At 45.3% G+C, this 19,615-nt stretch overlaps 1 protein-coding gene across 1 annotated transcript; it reads right to left on the bottom strand.

Annotated features, from left to right (window-relative positions):
* Positions 1-216: 216 nt before the first annotated feature.
* EN2 (engrailed homeobox 2) lies at positions 217-4,692 on the bottom strand. Its single transcript, XM_024198932.1, has 2 exons — positions 4,113-4,692; positions 217-533 (listed from the first exon to the last, which is right to left on the bottom strand). The coding sequence occupies exons 1-2, from the start codon at positions 4,690-4,692 to the stop codon at positions 217-219; spliced, it is 897 nt and encodes a 298-aa protein (XP_024054700.1).
* Between the last annotated feature and the right edge of the window lie 14,923 nt (positions 4,693-19,615).

Raw genomic sequence — 19,615 nt, 5'->3', positions numbered from 1 at the left:
ATATTTTATAATCAGATATTTTGGATTTTTACACCTTACCTGTAAATTATATACACATAGAATATTGCAGAATTATATCTAATACACAATATTTTCACTATTAATGCTGGTATAATCTTTATACACTGGCCCTTATTTTTTTTTAATTAAATTATTGCATTGTATAAACTTTGACTGAAAACTGCCCCCTTCCCCGGCCTTCCCCCGGCCCCCTTTCTATTCACTGTCTGACTTGCCGTCTTTTGATGTGGTGGAGTGGTTGTACAGTCCTTGTGCCATGAGATGCACCGCCAGGGTGTTCTTGTTGCCAGTGGCTTTCTTGATTTTGGCTCGTTTGTTCTGAAACCAGATTTTGATCTGAGACTCGTTGAGGCTGAGTTCCTGAGCCAGGCTCTGCCTCCTCTGCTCCGTCAAGTATCTGTTCGTCTGAAACTCCGCTTTCAGTCTCTGCAGCTGCTCCGCAGTGAAGGCTGTCCTGGGACGCTTGTCTTCTTTGTTGGGATTCTTCTTCTTTGGTTTACGAGACCGGGGGCCTGAGGTCCAGGGCGAAAGAAAAATCATAAGAAACACACACAAGAGAAGTGATGGGGCCGGGGGGGCTGGAAAGGGTGTCCGGGAGTGAGAGGTTGGTTGGTTGGTTTGAAATGGCAACATCTTATGATTATTGGGCGGGGAGGGGCGGGAGAAACGATCTCAAAGAAATTTGAGGACTTGAGGTCATTAGTATGGGTGCCACTTGGTACTCTGTGCCCAGCCAGGAGCTCCGGACACGGAATGACATGAAGGCCTTGCTAGCCTCTTTTCGCGTTGCTTTGGCGAGAGAGTTTCACCCTGAAGTCACTAGATCAACCCTTGCGAGGAGAGAGAGAGAGCGATCTCCCCTCCCCCCCCTCTCCCTGAATGCCTGGGGCGGGGGCCAGTGGGGCAGACATGAGTCTGCGGTGTGCGTGGCGAGCAAGAGGAATTCGGGGTCTGCAGTCTGGTGGCCAAAGGGGAGCTGCTGCCTGGGGCCCCAGAGCCTCTTGCAAAAGGGAAAAGAAGGGAGCGGGGGCAGGAGGGAGGCGGACACAGGCCTAAACACCTCTACAAAAGCCACTTTCCACAGCTGGGCTATTGCATGAGACACGGGAGTCACATCCACCCAAGTTCATTGTTTCCTTTTTAACCACCATCTTTGGGACTTAAACTCTCCCCTGCGTGGGGCCGCCGCTGGAACGCCCCACAAAGAAGGACCCAGTCCGCATCCCTGGGGGGGAGGCTGTGGGGCTGGGGCGGGTTGTGGGAAGCTGCAGGGTAATGCTGGTGTGTATTTGCCAGCTCCATTTCTGGAAGTCGTTCCTTGGGGGGATGCTACTGTGGATGGCCTCTAAGCTGTGGAGAATTGGGTATGTGAGTGGATATTTTGGCAAGGGGAGAAGCAAACCCAGCTTCAGCGATCTCTGGCTCTCTTTCCCTCTCTGCCCCCCCCCCCCCCTTGATTTTGTGTTACACTTTGCAGGAAGGCCCTGGGGACTCTCTGCTCGGCCCACGCGAGCTTCCTGACACCCCTCTCCAAGAGGTGACCAGGTCAGTTGAAATTTTACACATGATCCTAATTTTTGGCATCCATATGGTGTCTGTAAAAGTCAGATCCCTAAAAGCACAGGGACACGTGAGCATCACCGCAGTTAGCAAACTGTAAACGGCACCTAAACCCGCGGGTTTAAAGCAATAAGAAAAAAGGCTTCTGGCTGGTGACAAGTCAATCAAAGGGCGGAAGACGGGTTCTGCCACAGGCTGAAATATGACTGACAAAGCCAGCCAGGAAGTGGATCTATCCTGCACAAGAGAAAATGGGAATACACTGGGCTTGATTAGTTCCCAGCTTTAGTAGATGTAATATACAGTGCAAATAGGCCACATAATGACCACAAATGCTTGGGAAAGTGTCAACCATCTTCCTAATTACAATTCCCCCTCCGCAGCCTCCCATTCTATTTTATATACATCTATTTAAAAGCCCTAATTTTTACCCACAAGGTATTAAAAATGAAAATCGAGCCCTGTTTGTAACGGGGATTCTTACATCAATAATTCCTAGGTTGCTGGTGTATTGTGATTTTTTTTAATTTACATATTTCTGCCTCTACGCCTATGGGGCAGGTTTGTTTTTTCTAGTTTAGTGCCACGTTTCCATAAACAACCAGCCCAGCTCCAAAGGCGTTGGTTAGAAATAATCTTCATCTTTAAAAAAAACAACACAATCTTTGTCCCTTTCTCTTTGCTTCAAATCGACCCTGGCATTGTGCTCGAAATAAAAAGAAACAAATACTGTAAAAAGAACCACCCAGCTCTCTAGTTTTGCTAAGGATTCTCGATCTCACCTCTTTTCTCTGTCTGTATCATTGTCTAGGAAACTTAAAGTGTCCGGGGCTATGGTGTAATTCTCTCCCCTTTCATAAGTGTCCCCAGTAGCCTCTCTCTATATATATTTACCCAAAACACATCTTCAGAAAAAAGTGTCTTGCAAAGGATACAATTTCTTTGGGATTTTTAAAAATACAAACGCGTTAAATTAAGTATTTTAAACCCAGGAATGGCTTCGCTACTGGAAGGTGAAACGTGTATCTAGAAGCAATAACATATATCTATATTTTATCCCCTAAACAGAATTGTTAAGAAACCCTCTTTTTTACATTACATCGAGATAATACAGAAATCCAAACGTTTATTTACATCGTAACAGGGAGTGGGTTGGCGTTTTGCATGGCTCAAAATGTCGCGTAAAGTACGATCCTAATTATTATTATTTTATTTTATTTATTCTCTTTAATATTATTCTACACACCACCAGCGAGGGTTCTCTCTCTGGCCTGTGCCATTGTGAGGATATATGTTAATTAAATATTAACAAAGGAGAGGAGTGGAGAACAATGGAGTAAATTTCAATTCAGACTGGAATATTGGAGCTAAAGAGTTAGTTCTCATTTATTACAAACTATTTTTAAATCCAACCTGCATTCCTATGTTCAACTGTACAGCAGTTCGGGGTGGGGGTTGGGGAAGGGACTGGCTAATCGCTGTTGGAAAATACTTTTTTTGTGAATATATTTTTTTAAAAATTCTGTTTTACAGCCTAGACAACTGTATTTTAATGAGGTTTCTAATTCTTTTGAATGAAGGTTAAAAAAAAATAAAAAACCCTAGATCCACTCCTGCTTTTCCTGCATTAAAACAATGAAATTCGCCCTGTGGGTTTTAAACCTCTTCAGAGAGAGAATTTCTGGAGTTTCTTCTGAAATCTCACTCCAGCAGGCAAGCCTTCCCAGATCCTCTGAAATAACTTTCTCATCCTCTGGAAATCTTTCCTATTCCCATAAAGATCTGAACTAAAGTACACGTGTGAAAATTACAGAAAGCAAAATAGAGAAAGGAGACAAGGGCGAGTTAAGGGCCTATTTTAAAACAATAAAAATAGTTGGATTTTGCAAATGTACAATGCAAGGCCTATTGGATAGGCAGCTGGATATATGAATTCCACTCCTCACCCTCCAAACAAACCCCGGGATTTTACTCGAAAGGAGAAGATGGGCAGATTCCTTGGAGGATCTCCGTGGAGTTCAAAGAATGGGCTTTAATGGCTTCTTTCCCACCTTTTCTTTTTAATACCATGCCAAAACCCAAATCCTCACACTAGCACCGTCCCTCTCTGTTTTAAGAGCTAGCTAAGCTAACTGCTGATCGCTTTGTGTGTGTGTGTGTGTGTGTGTGTGTGTGTAGACAGGAGGAATTATTTTCCAGTTTATCCGCTTTCATTTTCATCTGCCTATAGTAAAAGCATCCCCATATCCTCATTACATTTAAATACATTTTTTTAAAACTTGTTTCTCTGCGTTTTTGTTTTTTTTTCCAATTTGGGTGACAATATTTTTTTCTCGTCGCTTTTCAACCAACCAAATATTTTCTGAAGAACCATGTGGAAAGATCAGCTTAGGCTTCACTGAGTCAATGGTTGGTTGATATAGAGAGAGGGAGAGGGGCTTGGTGGAAACCAGCCTGTGAAATGGGAAGTGGGGCCAGGGGGTGAGGGGAAGGGGAGGCCGGGCTAGGCTACGCCTGAAGAGAAGTCTTACCTGAAGAAGGCCTGTCCGAGTATCTAGTACAGTAAACCCAGGCTGGCCAGAGCATGGGCTGGTTACTGGTGTTGGAGCTGGCTTGGGAGCTATCAGAGTCCGAGCTCACAGACAGATCGCCGCCGCTTAGCCCCCGGGATTTCAAGGCTCCTTCCAGGGCCCCGGAGTTGCCTCCTTTCTTGGCTCCCCCATTGAGAGCAAGGGCTTTGGAGCCTCCTTCTCCTTCGCCCGGGGAGCCTCCCCCTCCGCCGGTGAGTTGCCCCCCAGATCCCGGCGCCGTAGAGGGACTCCGTCGGTTCTCCCTGCCGGCTAAGAGCAGCTGCTCCGGGCTGCTGCCGCTGCTGCCTCCGCTGCTGCCGGTCCCCCCTTCCTTCCTCCGCCCGAACTCCGGCCTCAGGATGTTGTCTATGAAAAAGTTCGTGATCCGGTGCGGGTGCTGGTGATTCCCCGGCGCCTGCAGAACCACGGGCAGGATCATTGCCCGGCTCCTGTTGGGCTCCGCATCGCTGCTGCTGCTGCTGCACTCCTGCTGCTGCTGCTCCAGTGCTTCTTCCCTAGGACTGTGGTCATTCTCCTCCATGCTGCAGAACAAATCCCCAAATGTTTCTCTTGTGAAGCCCCCACCCCCAGCCCTGTTCGTGCGAGAGCGAGTGGGTTTGATACAACGTGTGTTTGTTTGTTCCCTGGCTCCACTCAGTTCCAATAACATTCAAAATCCAGAGTTGGCGAAATCAGAGCCTCGGGGGTGCTCGAACTTTCCCCAAAACGTTGTTTTTAAATCCCCCTTCTTTACTTTTTCTTTTCTTTCTTCCGCTTGTCAGCCTTTCAGTTCTGCAAACCAATGCATTATTTCCCCCAAAATGTGTTCATCATTAGGACTTTCATTAACAACCCTTTCTGCCCCCCCCACCCCCGCTCTCTCTCTTTCTCTCTCTCTCTCTTCTCCAGCTCCTGGGTTTTAAAAGAAAAAAAGAGGCCAACAGTATCCTAAAAAAAATTGTGAAGATCCTTCAAGGGGAAAAATAAAAAGAAGAATAAAAATGTCAATGCTGCCACATCTGCTTTGAGAGAGAGACTCTAGAAGAGGGTGTATATTTCTCTCTACACACCGCACCGCACACGCAGGCTGAGACACACAGAGACATATGTACAAGCACGGCAGCTCTCTCTCTTTTCCCCTCTCGGAATAAAATATTCCAGGTTACGTGGCAGGAGTTAGGAAAAATCTCTCTCGGTCTCGCTATAGTTTGGGTATAAATTTAGAAGCCACTTAAACTGAACCTGCAATACTTTCACTCTGGATTTTTGTTCTTATTTTTAATAGAGCCCCTCAAGTGACGTTGCAAGCCCGGTATCCTAGACACGTGCCTTTGGCCAATGGCAGAGGAGGCATTTCCACACGTGATACAGTAGCACTCTAGTAAATGACAGCAGTAGCCCCCCCCTTTCCCTCTATCTGCCCCCTCCCCCTTCTTTTAAAGCAATAGTGTCCTCTCTACTCTAGTGTGTGTGTGTTTTTTAAAGGAGAGAGAATGCAGAACTAGCTAACCCCCTAAACAACAGATAGATACATCACCACTTGCCCTGCTGATCTCTTTCGCTTTATATCTTTGTCTGATTCATTAGAAAAGCCTCCAGTATACAATTTTTTTTATTTCCATATTGTTTACCATGGGGGGGGGGGAGGGAGAAGTGGGAAATCCCACAATTCCTTGCACAAATGCATAAATAATATTAAACGAGCTGCTGTGTGATACAAAGGGATTTTTTCTGCAGCCCCTTTATTTGCAAGGGGGGAAAATCAGATGCAGTTAATTTTAGAACAACTCTTTCGTACTCTCCCTACTCTCTCCCCTCCTCCGTTTCCCCTGATTCTGAAATACACCCTGCAGAAGACCAGTGCAAATATAACAGGGAGACAAGGTGGCTTCTTTTTCTAATGTTCGAGGTGGTGGTGCTGGTTGCGGCGTCAGGGAAATAAACAGAAGTGGGGATGATAATTGACTCGTTCTGTTGAAAGCTGGACAGAAGCCTTTGATCATTTATTCCAGCTTCAGAAACAATATTAAACAGAGAGGTTTCCCATGGACAGGCAATGCGACGCGATTCTGCCCCTGGGCCCCACCCACCCCCGAAGTTTTTTCTTCATCAAAATGATCAAATGCTAATTTTTCGTATTGAAAAGCTGCCGCGATGTCCATTTGCTTGCCTTTGTCTTTAGAAAGAAATCCCGTGAAACCAAAAATTGGGATCAAAGTCTATCTGGGTTGGAAAGGGGGGATTACGTAATTTTGAAGGGGTCTCACGTGTAGTTTCAAAGTGGGTCTCTCTACCCACCCCCACCCCCCACTCCCTACCTTCCTATTGGCTTTACCAAAAATCTCATTCTTTTGTTGCTAAGAATTTTCCTGCCCACCGCCCTAAACAATCTGCCCACAGACAAAACAAAAATAATCAGCTGCGATCCGCGGGATCTTTGCTTGGCTGGTCTTGAATTTGTGAAAGTCACCAAAAGGTCAATGAAGCGCAGGAGAGTTAGTGCCGCTTTAATAACACACACCCTGGAAGGGGGGGGGGGGAGAATGGAGAGAGGCGATGCCAAAAAAGTGTTGTGATCGGCGGGCACCAGAGCCAGCCAGCGCCAAAGACAAAATGAAGGCGAGGGGCCAAAACACAGACAATCAGGAGGCAGCTCCGGCCCTTCCCGGGGTTGCAAAGCTAGACGGTCCTCTCGCCTCGCCCCCGCAGCACGTCTCCCCTCCCCTGCTCCGGAGAGGAGCCGAGAAGCCGAGAAGCTTGCACGGGCAGGAAGGCAGAGGTCTGGGAGGCCGACAGAAGTGCAGGGAGGCTGGGAGGAGAGCGCGCGGATATAAGGGAGGAAGAGCTGGGAGACCAGGAAAGTTGCCGGAGGCGGCAGAGCCAATTCCCTCCCCCCGGGCTGGTTCCTGAGCCCTCGCTTTACCCACCAGGTTCCAACTTTTGCTGTTGCCTTGTTCTTTGCGGCACCGTTTTCTCAGGTGCAAGGAGAGAGCGAGCTGCAATTGTCTGAGCTAAAACGGAACAAAAAACCCCACCTCAAATTAATTAGATTTCCCAACAGGGGAGGACCCGAAGCAAGCCCACACAGAGTAGTGTGTGGTACCCACGCATGGTGAAGGTGATGATGATGTTATATTGACTTAGCACTGGTAATTATGGGCTATCTTTAGTGCTGGACAGCTGGAGTCAAATGGGGAATGCCAAGATGGGCTAAAAACCAGGAGGGTGAAAGCACACGTCTGTCTGCTCAGTAACTGCACAGAGCACAATCTAGTCTTGTTTGTAGGAAACCCGTATCGAGCGAAATTCTGGAGCCTCTAGTCACAAATCTGGGCAACCAACTCCTGGATTTTCATTCCCCTTTCAGTCCGCAGGACCACAGAGACGGTCAGTTCCTCGCCTATGCAGGTCCCCACTTATAAGATCATTCGTTTGTACATTGCTTTTGTGTCACCCAAACTCTCACACTGAAAGTATTGCGAAGGGTTTTGTTATTGTTGGTTTGGGTGGAGGGTAATTCAAATGTGTCTTTGCGAGTCTGGAGGGAAAGGACGCCGCGAATCTCTTTTGGATCGTCCAGAGGATCCAGCAATGAGATCAGGTCTTGCTGACCTAAAGTTGTTTTTGCTCAAACAAGCACCAGGGGTTAATTTTTTTTGAAGTGCCCCATGAAAAGCGATTAGTCTGTCTCCCAAGAAGTATTTTCTAATTACTTTGAAGCCCTGGCTTGCTACTACCCCATAATTAAACGTGTTCAAGGTGTTGCACGTCAAATATTTCGCTCCCGGGCGGATCCAAGTTATTGACTAGAACTTAAAATATCTTGAAATAAACATTCCCTGTCCAGTGTATCAAACATGCCTTACTGTCACAGTGCGATGACACTTTAACATTTCCATTTGTTAAAATGATCTTTAGCAGAGGCATTTATACAGTGAATATTTCCAAACAGGCAGGGAGGTGAAGAGAATTCCTCAGACAAACTCCAAAGCAGGAGATGAACCAAGCTACACAAAACAATAACTGAAACTGACTATGCCCTGACAATAATCCCGGCAAAGGAACAACTCTGGGTTACAGAATGGAGGGGAAAGAGGTGGTCGATACCTGACTAAGGAAATTTGAGTTACATTATTTTCCAATTGTCTTTCTGTCTAAAAGTTCAATCCCATTTAAAAGATTTTCAGCAGCAATTTTATTTTCAGAACGCAGTAGTACTGCAAATGCTTTTTGTTTTACCTAAGTAAATATACTTTTTACTTACTAACTACTGCAGATGGCCGGGGGGTGTACTTTGAAGTAGTTTTGTGCTTTTTCAAGGTATCGAATAGAGCTAGTGACTGCTAAAGTAGATTTTCATATCCAGCGATGGACTGTGTATTTCTTTCCCCTATATGTACTTGTCTAGTTAAAACGTGGATCAGTTAAATGGCTACCATTAAAAATGCATTTTCCTATAAAAAATTCGCACTTTTATAACACCCTTGTTTTTACATTTTTCACGTATCACACACAGAAAAGTGAGTTATTAGATTAAAATTTGGAAACATTAGAAGGTCAAAGTTGTCCAGATCGATTGTATTCCATGCATGGTGTGGCTTGCTCTGCAACGCCATTGAAAATATTAGACTGTCATGCTGCAGTGAGGCTCAGAGCAGGGCGATTTGTATCATTACTCTGCTAACCTTGTCTCTTACTGCTCATATTGGCTGATATGGTGAAAGTTAGAAGTAATGAAAGCAATTAGATAGGGCAGTCTTTCGCTGGACTTGTCAGTCACACAGTTGGTAGAGGTGCCCTGATCATTCTGAAAGCTAAATCATAACAGAAACAATGGCAAAGGCTAACGCTGCCCCCGTACCTCGGCTCTGTTAGTGCCCGGCACTCAGCAGGGACAGCCCCCAAAGAACCAAAGCAAAGAGGCAAAATGCACAATACCCAGTGAAAAATCGAGAGAACCTACCCCACATTCAAACACACCCCATCCTTGCAACAAAAGGCGAGGATACTGCCTGCAAATAGTTGACATGCACCAAATTTCAGAGTTTTATGAGATTTCCAAACCAATAATGCCTCTGGAATTCATTCCTTCTCGTCCTCTCCCCCTGCGCCCCATCTCCCACATCGAACAATGGTGACTGCAGAGGAGGTGAAAGTTTTTGTATCTACTGCCAGAGGCAATTGTCTTGAAAAATAAATTCTCATATAGTTTGAGAAACGGGCAAGCACAGAAGTGGTTAAACCCAACCAGATAAGATCCCAACTGGGCAGTACAATACCCAGAGCTAGCTAAAACGAACAGCATTGCTTGTTATTGCTTCCCAAACGTGTTACGGGGGATCACTTATTAACAAGCTTTGCAAGACAGCCATTGGAGTCTGTTTCGGAGGATGGGAGGAAAAAGGAGCCAGACTTTCATATCCCATTCGTTTTTGCATAAAGGCTTTTGAACGGTAACTGGGCACTACATTATGTGTCCAGCGTTATTCTGATGCCAACACATCCAGCAGCGCTCCAAATGTACAGCTTTTATGGACAGGGAAGGGGGAAAGTCAGCAGGGGCTTTCACTTCCCTAGTGGTTAAAATCAATCTGAACTGTTGTCCAAAAAAGAGCCACACATACCACAAAGCTGTACACGGATAAAGTACAATGGACGGAAAACCTCGAACAAAGATCATAGATATAAGGCTGCCTTTTGCCCTGCTGCTAGGTTTTTATTACATAACGCATGTAACTTTAGAAACCCACACTTTACAAAGCTGAATAGGGAAAAACCAGGCAGCTGTTCAGGCTCTGGACATGACTTGCCATTAAGGTGAGACGGGCAATCAGTCCAGGTGATCCGTTTCCTGTAATTGTTTGGGCTTCCCATTAGGAAGACTTCCCCGTCAGTTGTGGTAACTGGATGGTCTAGAAAGCCTGGGTTTTACTTTCCTTGGGGATCATGGAAATGTGATTACCTGTTTATGCTGAACATACATTCTGTTCATTCCTCTACCCTCAGCCTAACAATGCACTGACCGTGAGGTGGGTATGTTAATTAGTGGCCGTGGGCTGGAAAGTGGGGGGATTGTACTGCTAAGTGACCACATTGTGTTGAATGTTATTTTTTTTCTTTAGAATTAGAAAGTAGCCTTATGAACATCATGGTCATTTCCATTGGCGGTAGAGACTGATGAAGGACAAATTCCCTAGAAACCCACCTACTGTATAAGTTGCACAGTTTGAATATCATATCGAGCGAATGCACCGTTTGTTTAAACTCTTGTCACATGTCTTGCTGATCTCTACAGAATGACATGTACCTTTTATCTGACAGAGGTTACTCATACTCTACAAGAGTAAGAGAAATGCGATCATTTCAACAACAAAGAAGTGGCTTGTTACCAGCACACAGTGTATGCTGGAAAAACCAAACCTCAGTTCATTTCCACGTTATTATTAAAGAGATGTTAGCAACAAAGAAAAAAAAAGATTTCACAGAAGATAAACTTTGTGTCATTGGCCATGGCAGGGTTTGGATGGATAGCTCTCCATTTCAAAGGCAACAATACTGCTTTAACGCACCTATTCGGAAGCGTTACTAATACTAGGCAGGTCTGCGTGGACCAAGGTGGCGAGCATACTTGTTCAAAGGCACTTGCTGATGTTGGTAAAACTTCTCTGGAAGGACGGATCTTGAGTACTGCGGCATCTCCACCTTCCAAACAGCAGCACAACCAAGAGACTACTAGGGCCCGAACCCGCTGTCCTTCCAGAGAACGGGGCGTTTGAAATTGCCAGGCACTGGGAAGCTTTGCCCGAGTAAAGACTTCTGGAGGGTGCCCACTAAAACACGACTGAAATCCAGCTGGTCGTGTTCCCGAGTTAACTTGATAAACTACAGACGACCTAGCACCCAGTGTATTATGAGGGAGGGGGACATACTCCATAATTTCACCCAGCTATGACTCCAGACATTATCGAAACCAAACCCTTAGTCAGGCAGCTTTCCCCCAGATATTAACAGGAGCTAACGGGCGTTTTGCCGCAGTCAGGGATTCAGAATCGGGCCCCAAATGCCCAAGTGGCATTTATTTTCCTTTTCCATTTTCAAGGAGCGAGGCAGTTTCCCAGGAGAATGGAAGTCTGGGGTTGTCCCCATCCTTTAGAACGATTCCCCCCGACACAAGAAGACATTGACTCCTCCAGAGAGACTTGGACTGGAATTATTTTAAACAAGGATTTGATAAATAACCGAAATAACTGACTACCTGGAGTTGGGGGGCAGGGAGAAATAACCGAACAGTTTTAAAAATATGCACCAAAAAGTTATTTCCCAAAAGGCTTTTTTTAGCCTCAAACCTCCATTGCGCTGCCAATATTTTTTGGTAGTTTTTGCATAAAAGTGTCATGGTTTTATTTTCTTTCTGCGATTTAGAGGAGTTAATCCGCACAGACACAACAGCTTCTGTTGTGACGGTAAAGTTCAGCAACTCTATACCATTCGGAGTATTAGCAGAGACTAGGGAAGGGAAATGGGATCTGGTCTTAGATTTCCCACACATGTAACTAATTCCCCGAAACGCCTTTGGATTTACACCTCAACATTTACTTGGAGCCAGAAATAGTCAACGCTCTAATTAACTGCGTAATTTCAACTCCAACTTCCCGCTAGATAATCAACTTTTATGGTCTCCCGAACGCTACTTTACAGCTGTTTAAGGATTGGGTGGGAGGTAATTTGAACTGGGATTTGTATCCAATTGATTCACATTGCTACACTGCGAATGGCTTGTTTGTTTTTTTCTGTTTTGGCTGTAGATTTTGCAAAGCTAACTCCACCTCCTGCCACCCCCAAAAACGGCAAACCAAATTTTGGAAGAAACATTTAATTAAGTGTTTGGGTGATTAATTCAGCCCAAATTCTCACCTCACTGTCACTAGTCATAAGAAACTCTGTATGCAACTTTTTCTGGAAAACAGATTAGGCAAGAGATTCTCCCAGGAAAAGCAACAACAACAACAGCAAACAAATAAACAAAAATACCCCTCCAAAATAGTGATAATTGTTGCCAAATCTTGATTTCAAAAAATTGGTGTTTGATCATTTACTTTTTATTAAGTCTTTGATTAATCTAGAACATGTTGATTCAGGTTTCTTTTTATCCTACCCCATAATAACGTTTCACATTTGAAATAACAGTTTTTGCTGCGGGAGGTTAAGTCTGGTTGCCAAATGACTAAATGACATAGTAGTGAATGGACAAGACTCTACTGGAAAACAAACCGTTTAGTGACTGTATCAGCCTGCTGTGAACGCTGGGAACACACTTTAGTTTGTTAGTGTCACTTTCTAGCAGAGGTTTCTCACCAGCCTGGTTCAGGCGGAGTATGCATTTCCAGACTGTGTTTATGTACTTGGAGGAACTGAGCATCTGCAATTTTAAGCAGGCACCTCACATCTTTATTGCCTGAGTGACTCGCAGCAAGCAAAGTTTACCTGTATATTTAGGACATACTTTGATGCTAAATTATTGGTCAGCAACACACTGGAAATGAGAAAAATACAATTTTCTCTCTGGTTTCACTTTTGCAACGTTTTCAGTAAGAATATGCGTGAGGGGCTTCACAGAGAAGATACGACAGATAATTAAAGTCTACAGTAAATATTAGGAATTAATCTCTGTGTCTGAAACGCCTTTTCTTTATATTTTGTTTTATGACTGTTGCAGTATATAAAACGGTTTCTCATCAAAACTCCATAGTGTGGAAATAAATTTAGGGTTTTGTTGGTTTGTTTGTTGGTTTGTTTTGGCTTAATAGTTAGGAGCCATATAGCCTAGCACAATTCTCTTTCAAACATCTATCCAAATATGAATAATTCGGCCTCCCAAAAATGCCACTTTTTATATTAACGTAGTCAGTGGATCTACAGAAAGTAACAATACCAATATTTATGCTAGAACATATTTGTATATGATTTCTCCAACTCTAGTATTTATATGATCCAGATTTTAAGAAGTTTTAAAAGCTCTTGTAGTCACTGAGGTGAATTAGACACGTACAATGTTCATTGAGAGAGAGAGAGAGAGTTAAAATTGAATTTCTGGCTCAAAACTTTAAAAAAGTAAAATATATTTTAAAATCTCCGAAATATTTTAACTTTCAAAATATCTAGATGTTATGCTACATATATTATTACTGTAACTTTGCAATATGTCTGTTATTACAGAAAAGAGAAAGTTGGTGATTTTTAAGCAATTGACGTGCCTAATGAAAGACACGTTTTGGAGAAAAATAAATATTATTTTTTCTTTGTAGAATTGCCAATATACGAATATGAAAATCTTAAAAAGATATCTATAAGTAGGTATTGGTGGGGTTTTTTTTTAAATACATTAACATTCAATGAGCCATGGTTAGAGTAACAATTACAAACAAATTCCCGTTTGTTTTAAAGTTTAAAGATGGGATCATTCAATAAACAACTCCCGCTCTTGTATCAGTTTGTAAGCTCTTATTTTTACATTAAACATGATCCAACCCAAAAGGCATGCTTGCTATTTGTGAAGCCTGAACTATGCACAGCCCTAGAAAGAGGATGGGACTAATTGCTCAGTCTAGTAGCTTGTAAACGTTCATTATGAACGTAGACAGAACATAAGCGGTCAGTTTGCAAACTCCTGTGGTTGGAAGGTAAGCCTAGCATTTCTTTCCCAGGGAATGCCAAGTATAGGGAGTTTTGCAGAACAGGGCTTGGCATTTGACTATGTAGAGGCATCTAATGCAATATTCATGGCAAAGCGTCACAGGCGATTCCTGCTGCAGCTTCTTCTGGGTCCAGGGCTACCCTAGTGGCAGCCCAAGCACTGAAGAGGATTTGTGAATGAACAGCACTGCTCTTGCCAGCTCACAGATCAGAGAGCTGAGATCACTACACGGATCTGGTCCAATGAATCGCTGCAATATCAGCTTGATTACAATGCAGGGGTCATTCAGGACCTGCCAGTTCCGCACACAGGCCTTTGAGAAAAAAAGTCAGGAACTTCAAAGCCAGGTTGTCGGGTTTCAATGAAAAGGTTGTGATCTCCCAGGGCGTTTCGCTTATAGATTTTTACATTAAGCAAAACGAGAAAAAAGAAACTAGTTGGAATGTTAGCTGGCTCCAAGCTAAAAGACCTGTTTGCAGGCTACTACTCAGAGCTAGACTTGCATTTTACTTCAGCATTTCAAACAGTGTGTGTGTGTGTGTGTGTGTGTGTGTGTGTGTGTGTGTGTGTGTGCTCTATGAAACATATACATTACATATAAATATTAATATATATTCTACAGAACGTGAGAAAGGGAGAAAGATGTTTGTGCTTGCCTAAATACTTACCCGCAAATCTAATCTGTGAAATACTGAATAGGTCAGATCCTGGTAACATATTATACACACCTTTTATATATTGTATTCAAGCCTAGGACAAACATATATAAAGTAATAGTATAAATAGATGTGCAGCACACACACACACATAGATGCATACCCACCTACAGATAAATATCTCTCTATTGAGAGACATTCTATTACTATTTATCTTTGTCGTCAAGGTTTATTGGTTTCTATACGGAGGTGTGTTTATAATAATGTAAGATGAGTAATAAATGTATAATAAATCTATGTGTATCTGTAATAAATATGTGGGCACCCACATCATAACTACATCTATCTATTTGTAGCTATAGGTAGATATGGTGATATTATATTATTCTTTATCTTTGTCCTCTAGGTTTTCTTGGATTCCTCACCTCAGGATGTATTTATCTTGTCTGTCTGGGGCCGCTTCACTAAGTAGCTGTGTAAATTGAAAGGCTTTTTTCCCTAGCTCACCACCTTTTTTAATTAAAGCCTTTCAACTTGCCTAATGTTTACTGTCTTATGTAAAGTATCTAAACAAACAGCTCCAGCAGAATACAAACACTGCACAGAGAAGCTTTCTCCGCAGTCTTACCCCTTTATTGTTTTAAAAAGCGTTTCACCATGTCATAGTTACAGTTCCAAAAGGAAATTGCTTTTATTTGTAAAGAAGGCTTTAAAAAGCAGAGACATGAAGGGGAAAAGCTCCTTAAGGGAGGAAGGTCACAGGGTTAGGGGGAGATTAAAGGACCCATCTTCCTACCTCACAGAGAAATCAGGGACAAGCCTCCCAAAATCTGAATCAAGGGACACAAAAACCAACCAGTCGCTGACTTGGGGGTAGGGGGTGGGAAGGAAGCGCGAGTCAAAGAAGATCTTTGACTCCTTTTAAATCCTCGGGGGGTTGCAAAGCATGTGAAAATGTTCCTGGACTGAGGGACACTTTCCCCTCCTGAGCTGTGTCCAAGGGCATCCCGAGGGAGTGACTGACACTCGCAGGCTTGGGGAAGGGACAAAGAATTCCCGGGGGCGGCGTGGGAGATTTCCGCGGGCGTGAGCGAGCTGGGGGAGAAAGCAGGGGTGGCGGCGGGAGGGTGGGGTGGGGTGGACTCCTAAAAATTGCTCAACCCCCAAATAACGCTACACACTGTTTGGATACAATGACGTGAATCAGCAGGGAAGAATACGCATCCAAAGGCTCCAACTCCAAGCAGCGCCTGTCCCTTCACTTTAAACAGCCCCCCAAATAACCCTGTCTTTCACGCCCACCCTTCCTCATCCCCAGCAAGAACTGGAGGGGCTGGGGGGGGGGAAATTGGTGGTACCCCCTTTCTTTCATGTGCTTAAGAACTCCCACCACCCCTTCTATGGGTCCAGGCAGGAGGGCAGGCGAAGCACAGGCTCTGCTGTGTACCAGGGCAGTCATCCAGAGGGAGACACAGGAAAACAGGAGGCTAGACAGTTACATGTACATGATGCAGTGAAGTTACATGGCATTTCCCACTGCTCGGGATTGTATAGCAGATGGTCTGTGCATTGGCGGCAGAGCTGGGCACTAGAGGAGAAAACAGACAATCGCATGCGTCCCCCCCCCCCAGCAATTATTACAGGTTGTCTAAGAAATGTTTAAGATTAAGAAAAATGTGCATGATTGGGGGGGGGTCTGTTTGCTCGGTACGAAAAAGGGTTAATTTAACTCGTATCAGCAACGTGGGCCCTAGCGTTCATCCGAAGGAAAGGGAATGTGTCAAAGGACCCATATTTCTTCTCACCTCCCCCAACGCCCCGCGATAGACCCGAGAACTAACCCCAGCCCATTTCTAGCCATTGTCTCTTTTGCAGCCCCCAAGTGTGCCAGGCGCTGCCCAACACAGCTCAGAAGACACGACCTGTGTCCCAAGTCGCTGGTACACCAGGCCCTGGCCATGCAGTTACCCTGCGCATGAAGGCAGACGCAGAAGGGAAGGCGGATTTCGGACAGGAGGCCAAAGGGTGAGGGGCAGCGAAACGGCCAGGGAGGGGGGTCTGGAGGGAGGATGGGTGGGGATGACATCATCAGGGGGCTCCTCAGCCGAAGCTAGCGCACCCCCTGAGTAGGGGGCTGTATTTATAAACGCCACCACATGGCACCCTCGGCTGGCCAGTTGCTTGGGGGCATTGCACAGCAGAAGGTTTCCAAGGGGCGATTGGAAGGAGGAGAGGGTAGCGCCCTGGCAGAGCAGTCCAGGAAAGGGGGGCCTTGCACTGGCGTTAGCATGGCACAAAACGCAGACCTGGGTGCCAGAGAAGTGACCCGTTAGGCATCAGCGGGCCCAGCGGAGGGACGGGTGTGAGATCCGCACAAAGGACAAGACACTCGATGCACCGGAGGAGGGGGAGCCAGGGGTGACGCGCTTAGCACCTGTGTTTGGTAGGGGTCAGGGAGGCAGGAGGGAGGGAGCCTACAGTACTTAAGACGGGAAATAATTGTTGCTTATGCTCCTCCCCGTCCCTTTCCCAGCCATTTTCACCGATGCCACATTGCCTAGAGTAAAGGCACGTCACCCCCTTGCCCTGCCCTATGCCGCCTCCAAGGAGCAAACATAACTGAGGGCCAAGTTATGGGGACAAGCCAGAGGGGACAAGCAGGCAGAAATCGCAGCTCGTTTCAGCCCACGTGGAGCTCCTGGGAGGTTACTTGCGTGGGGGGATTGATCTCGCCTCTCTTCCTGCCTCGGGAGGATGGGTCCAGAGCTTTTTTTACCCGCTTTGGATGGGGGCTTACCCGCTGCCTCCTTGTTCCATGGCCTCTGATCAAAGGGACAGGCGCATTCCGAATGCGACGGATTGTCTCGTGAAGTCGGAGCAATTCGGATATTGCTTGAGCTGGGCTCAAAGTGGGGCTAGGGGAGAAGGGAAGGAGTTACTGGGAAAACACTTCCACTACGTTTAAGGCTATGTCAGTTGGCTCTGCCTGGCAGTATTTTGCAGACTCTCTTCAGCGCCTGAGAGCAATTCCAGCAGGGCCGTGGCTGCCTTCCTCAGGGGAGCAGTTCCCAGGCCCTGCTTGGGAGCAGCTGGAGGAATGGAGAAGTGGTGTCTGTGGTCGCTGTACCGCTGGCGTCTATGACTGCAGGGAGGGTTGCTATGAGCCTGCTGCCTCCATCTCATGCGCTTCTACAGGGTTGGTCATGGGTAGCATTGGCACCTCCTGGGCGTCCATCCTACTAGTGCTGCTGCCTCTAAGTGGGGCATGGTCTTGGGGTATCACTGCGCAGCACCTGTTTTGATCGTGCCCTGGGGCAGGATCCCTCTCCTAAGGAGAATACTTCTGGGTGGCCTGGCAGATTCCCTGTACAACAGCTCTTGTCCTGTGTTGAGGGTAGAGTGGAGCCACTTGCTCCCATCCCACCCAGAGCTGCATCATCTAGCTTGTTAAGACACCCAGGCCTTCCCAGCAATGAAAAGCAGAAAAACCCTGAGACATTTTCATTTTTACTGGAGCAACAAATATGTCAAGTGAGAGGAAGGCTCCTTTTGTGATCCAGGCACTGGGAGAGGAGGTACTCAGATCTGGCTCCAAATTCCTAGCTTTGCCACAGACTTCCTGTGTGATCATTGGCAAGTCACTTAATCTCACTATGCTCTGGTGCCCCATCTGTAAAATGGGGATAAAAATGCTTCCTCTCTTTCAACTCCTTCTGTCTTGTTTATTTAGACTGTAAACTCTTTGGGACTGGGACTGTCTTTTACTAGGGATCTGCAGAATGCAGACCATAACAAGCTCCTGAGCTCAGCTGGGGCCACGAGGGACTGCCATAATATAAGTAATAATAAAGAATTGCATAGATGCAAGGAACAGGCAACCATGGACATCTTCTGGAATCAAGACTTCATCCATACCTGTCCTTTATACCTTAAATTGAGGGGGAGGGGGTCTCTCCTCTGGGGGATGTGGAGCCCAGAAATATGGCACTGGATTTTGTGCCATCCCAGGCCTGACATCCCCACCCCCAACTTGCACTATAAGATCTTGTCCAATGTGGTGTCAAATCCAAGTCCCTCTAAGAGTAACAGCATCCCCAGATGCTGAGTGAGATTTACTACGAGTCACACGTTGCTGGAATTCTGCTGCTTCTGTTTGGCACTTTCATTCCATTCTCCAAATCTAGTCCCATTTTCTTCTCCAAAGTGCTGCAGCCACATTGTCCCTGATATTTGGCGTGTGTGTGCATGTCCGTATGGGAGAGAGAGAGAGTGTGTAAAAGAGAGAGCTAGGGAGAGAGAAAGAGGAAAAAAAGTGTGTGGAGGAGGATATTCCTCTCCTAAAACCTGTGCATGTAAATTGTCAGAGGGAATTACTGACATTAGACCACTTTGTTTTCAGATTCTGCCAATGTCATTCAGTGAAAAGACTCATATAACAAATGCCAGCCATTCCCACCAGACATGGCATTCCAAGGCTCCCACTGCCAAAACAACAACCGTTCTGATGGTAGTAAATAAGATCGCTCTCTGTTTCCCTTGCAGACAACTGAGAGCCACACTAGCTCCACAGAGGTGTCACCCCTGCCCATTTTTGAATCTAAGTCACAGCTTCAGGCTTACATACCATTAAGCATCTATACAAGGTCCTGTCTGTGTGTAAAATAATGTATTTTTGAACATCAATTTTTTGATGGAATCGAGTCCTAATGCTGAATAAAATGACAGCTCATTCTCCTTCCAGCTCTGTGGCTGTGCACTCCACAGCACAGCCTTGTTGAATTTACAGTGCAGTGCAAACTGTGGCAGATAGCTTGATCCTGATTCTCCTCACACCTTAGCATAAATCAGGAATCACTCAATGACACCACTTCAAACCCAGTGTGAGAAAAGAATCAGGCCCTTTATTTCTAGGACAACAATATGGGATGCTTGTTGATTTGGGACTTTGGGATTTCCTTCCTTTTGTTGCGCATCCTCTCTGCATCCCAATTTTTATATAAAAACTCCACAATACATACTATAGGATATTGCAGCATAGCACATTATACTACCTGTCAAGAAATTACTGTCTATATTACACACACTCTCTGAACAGATATATATGGAGACGGAGA

Source organism: Terrapene carolina, unplaced genomic scaffold, assembly GCF_002925995.2.
Source record: "Terrapene carolina triunguis isolate 2854851 unplaced genomic scaffold, T_m_triunguis-2.0 Scaffold111, whole genome shotgun sequence".
NCBI lineage: Eukaryota > Metazoa > Chordata > Testudines > Emydidae > Terrapene > Terrapene triunguis.
Note: the sequence above shows the minus strand (reverse complement) of the source record. Positions and strands in the feature narration are given on the sequence as shown.

Bases quoted from the DNA above. Each gene is read 5' to 3' on its own strand.
- EN2 (XM_024198932.1), bottom strand. From the start codon at position 4,692: ATGGAGGAGAATGACCACAGTCCTAGGGAAGAAGCACTGGAGCAGCAG. The intron at 534-4,112 runs GTAAGACTTCTC...CCTGGACCTCAG, and splicing joins CTCGGACAGGCCTTCTTCAG to GCCCCCGGTCTCGTAAACCA.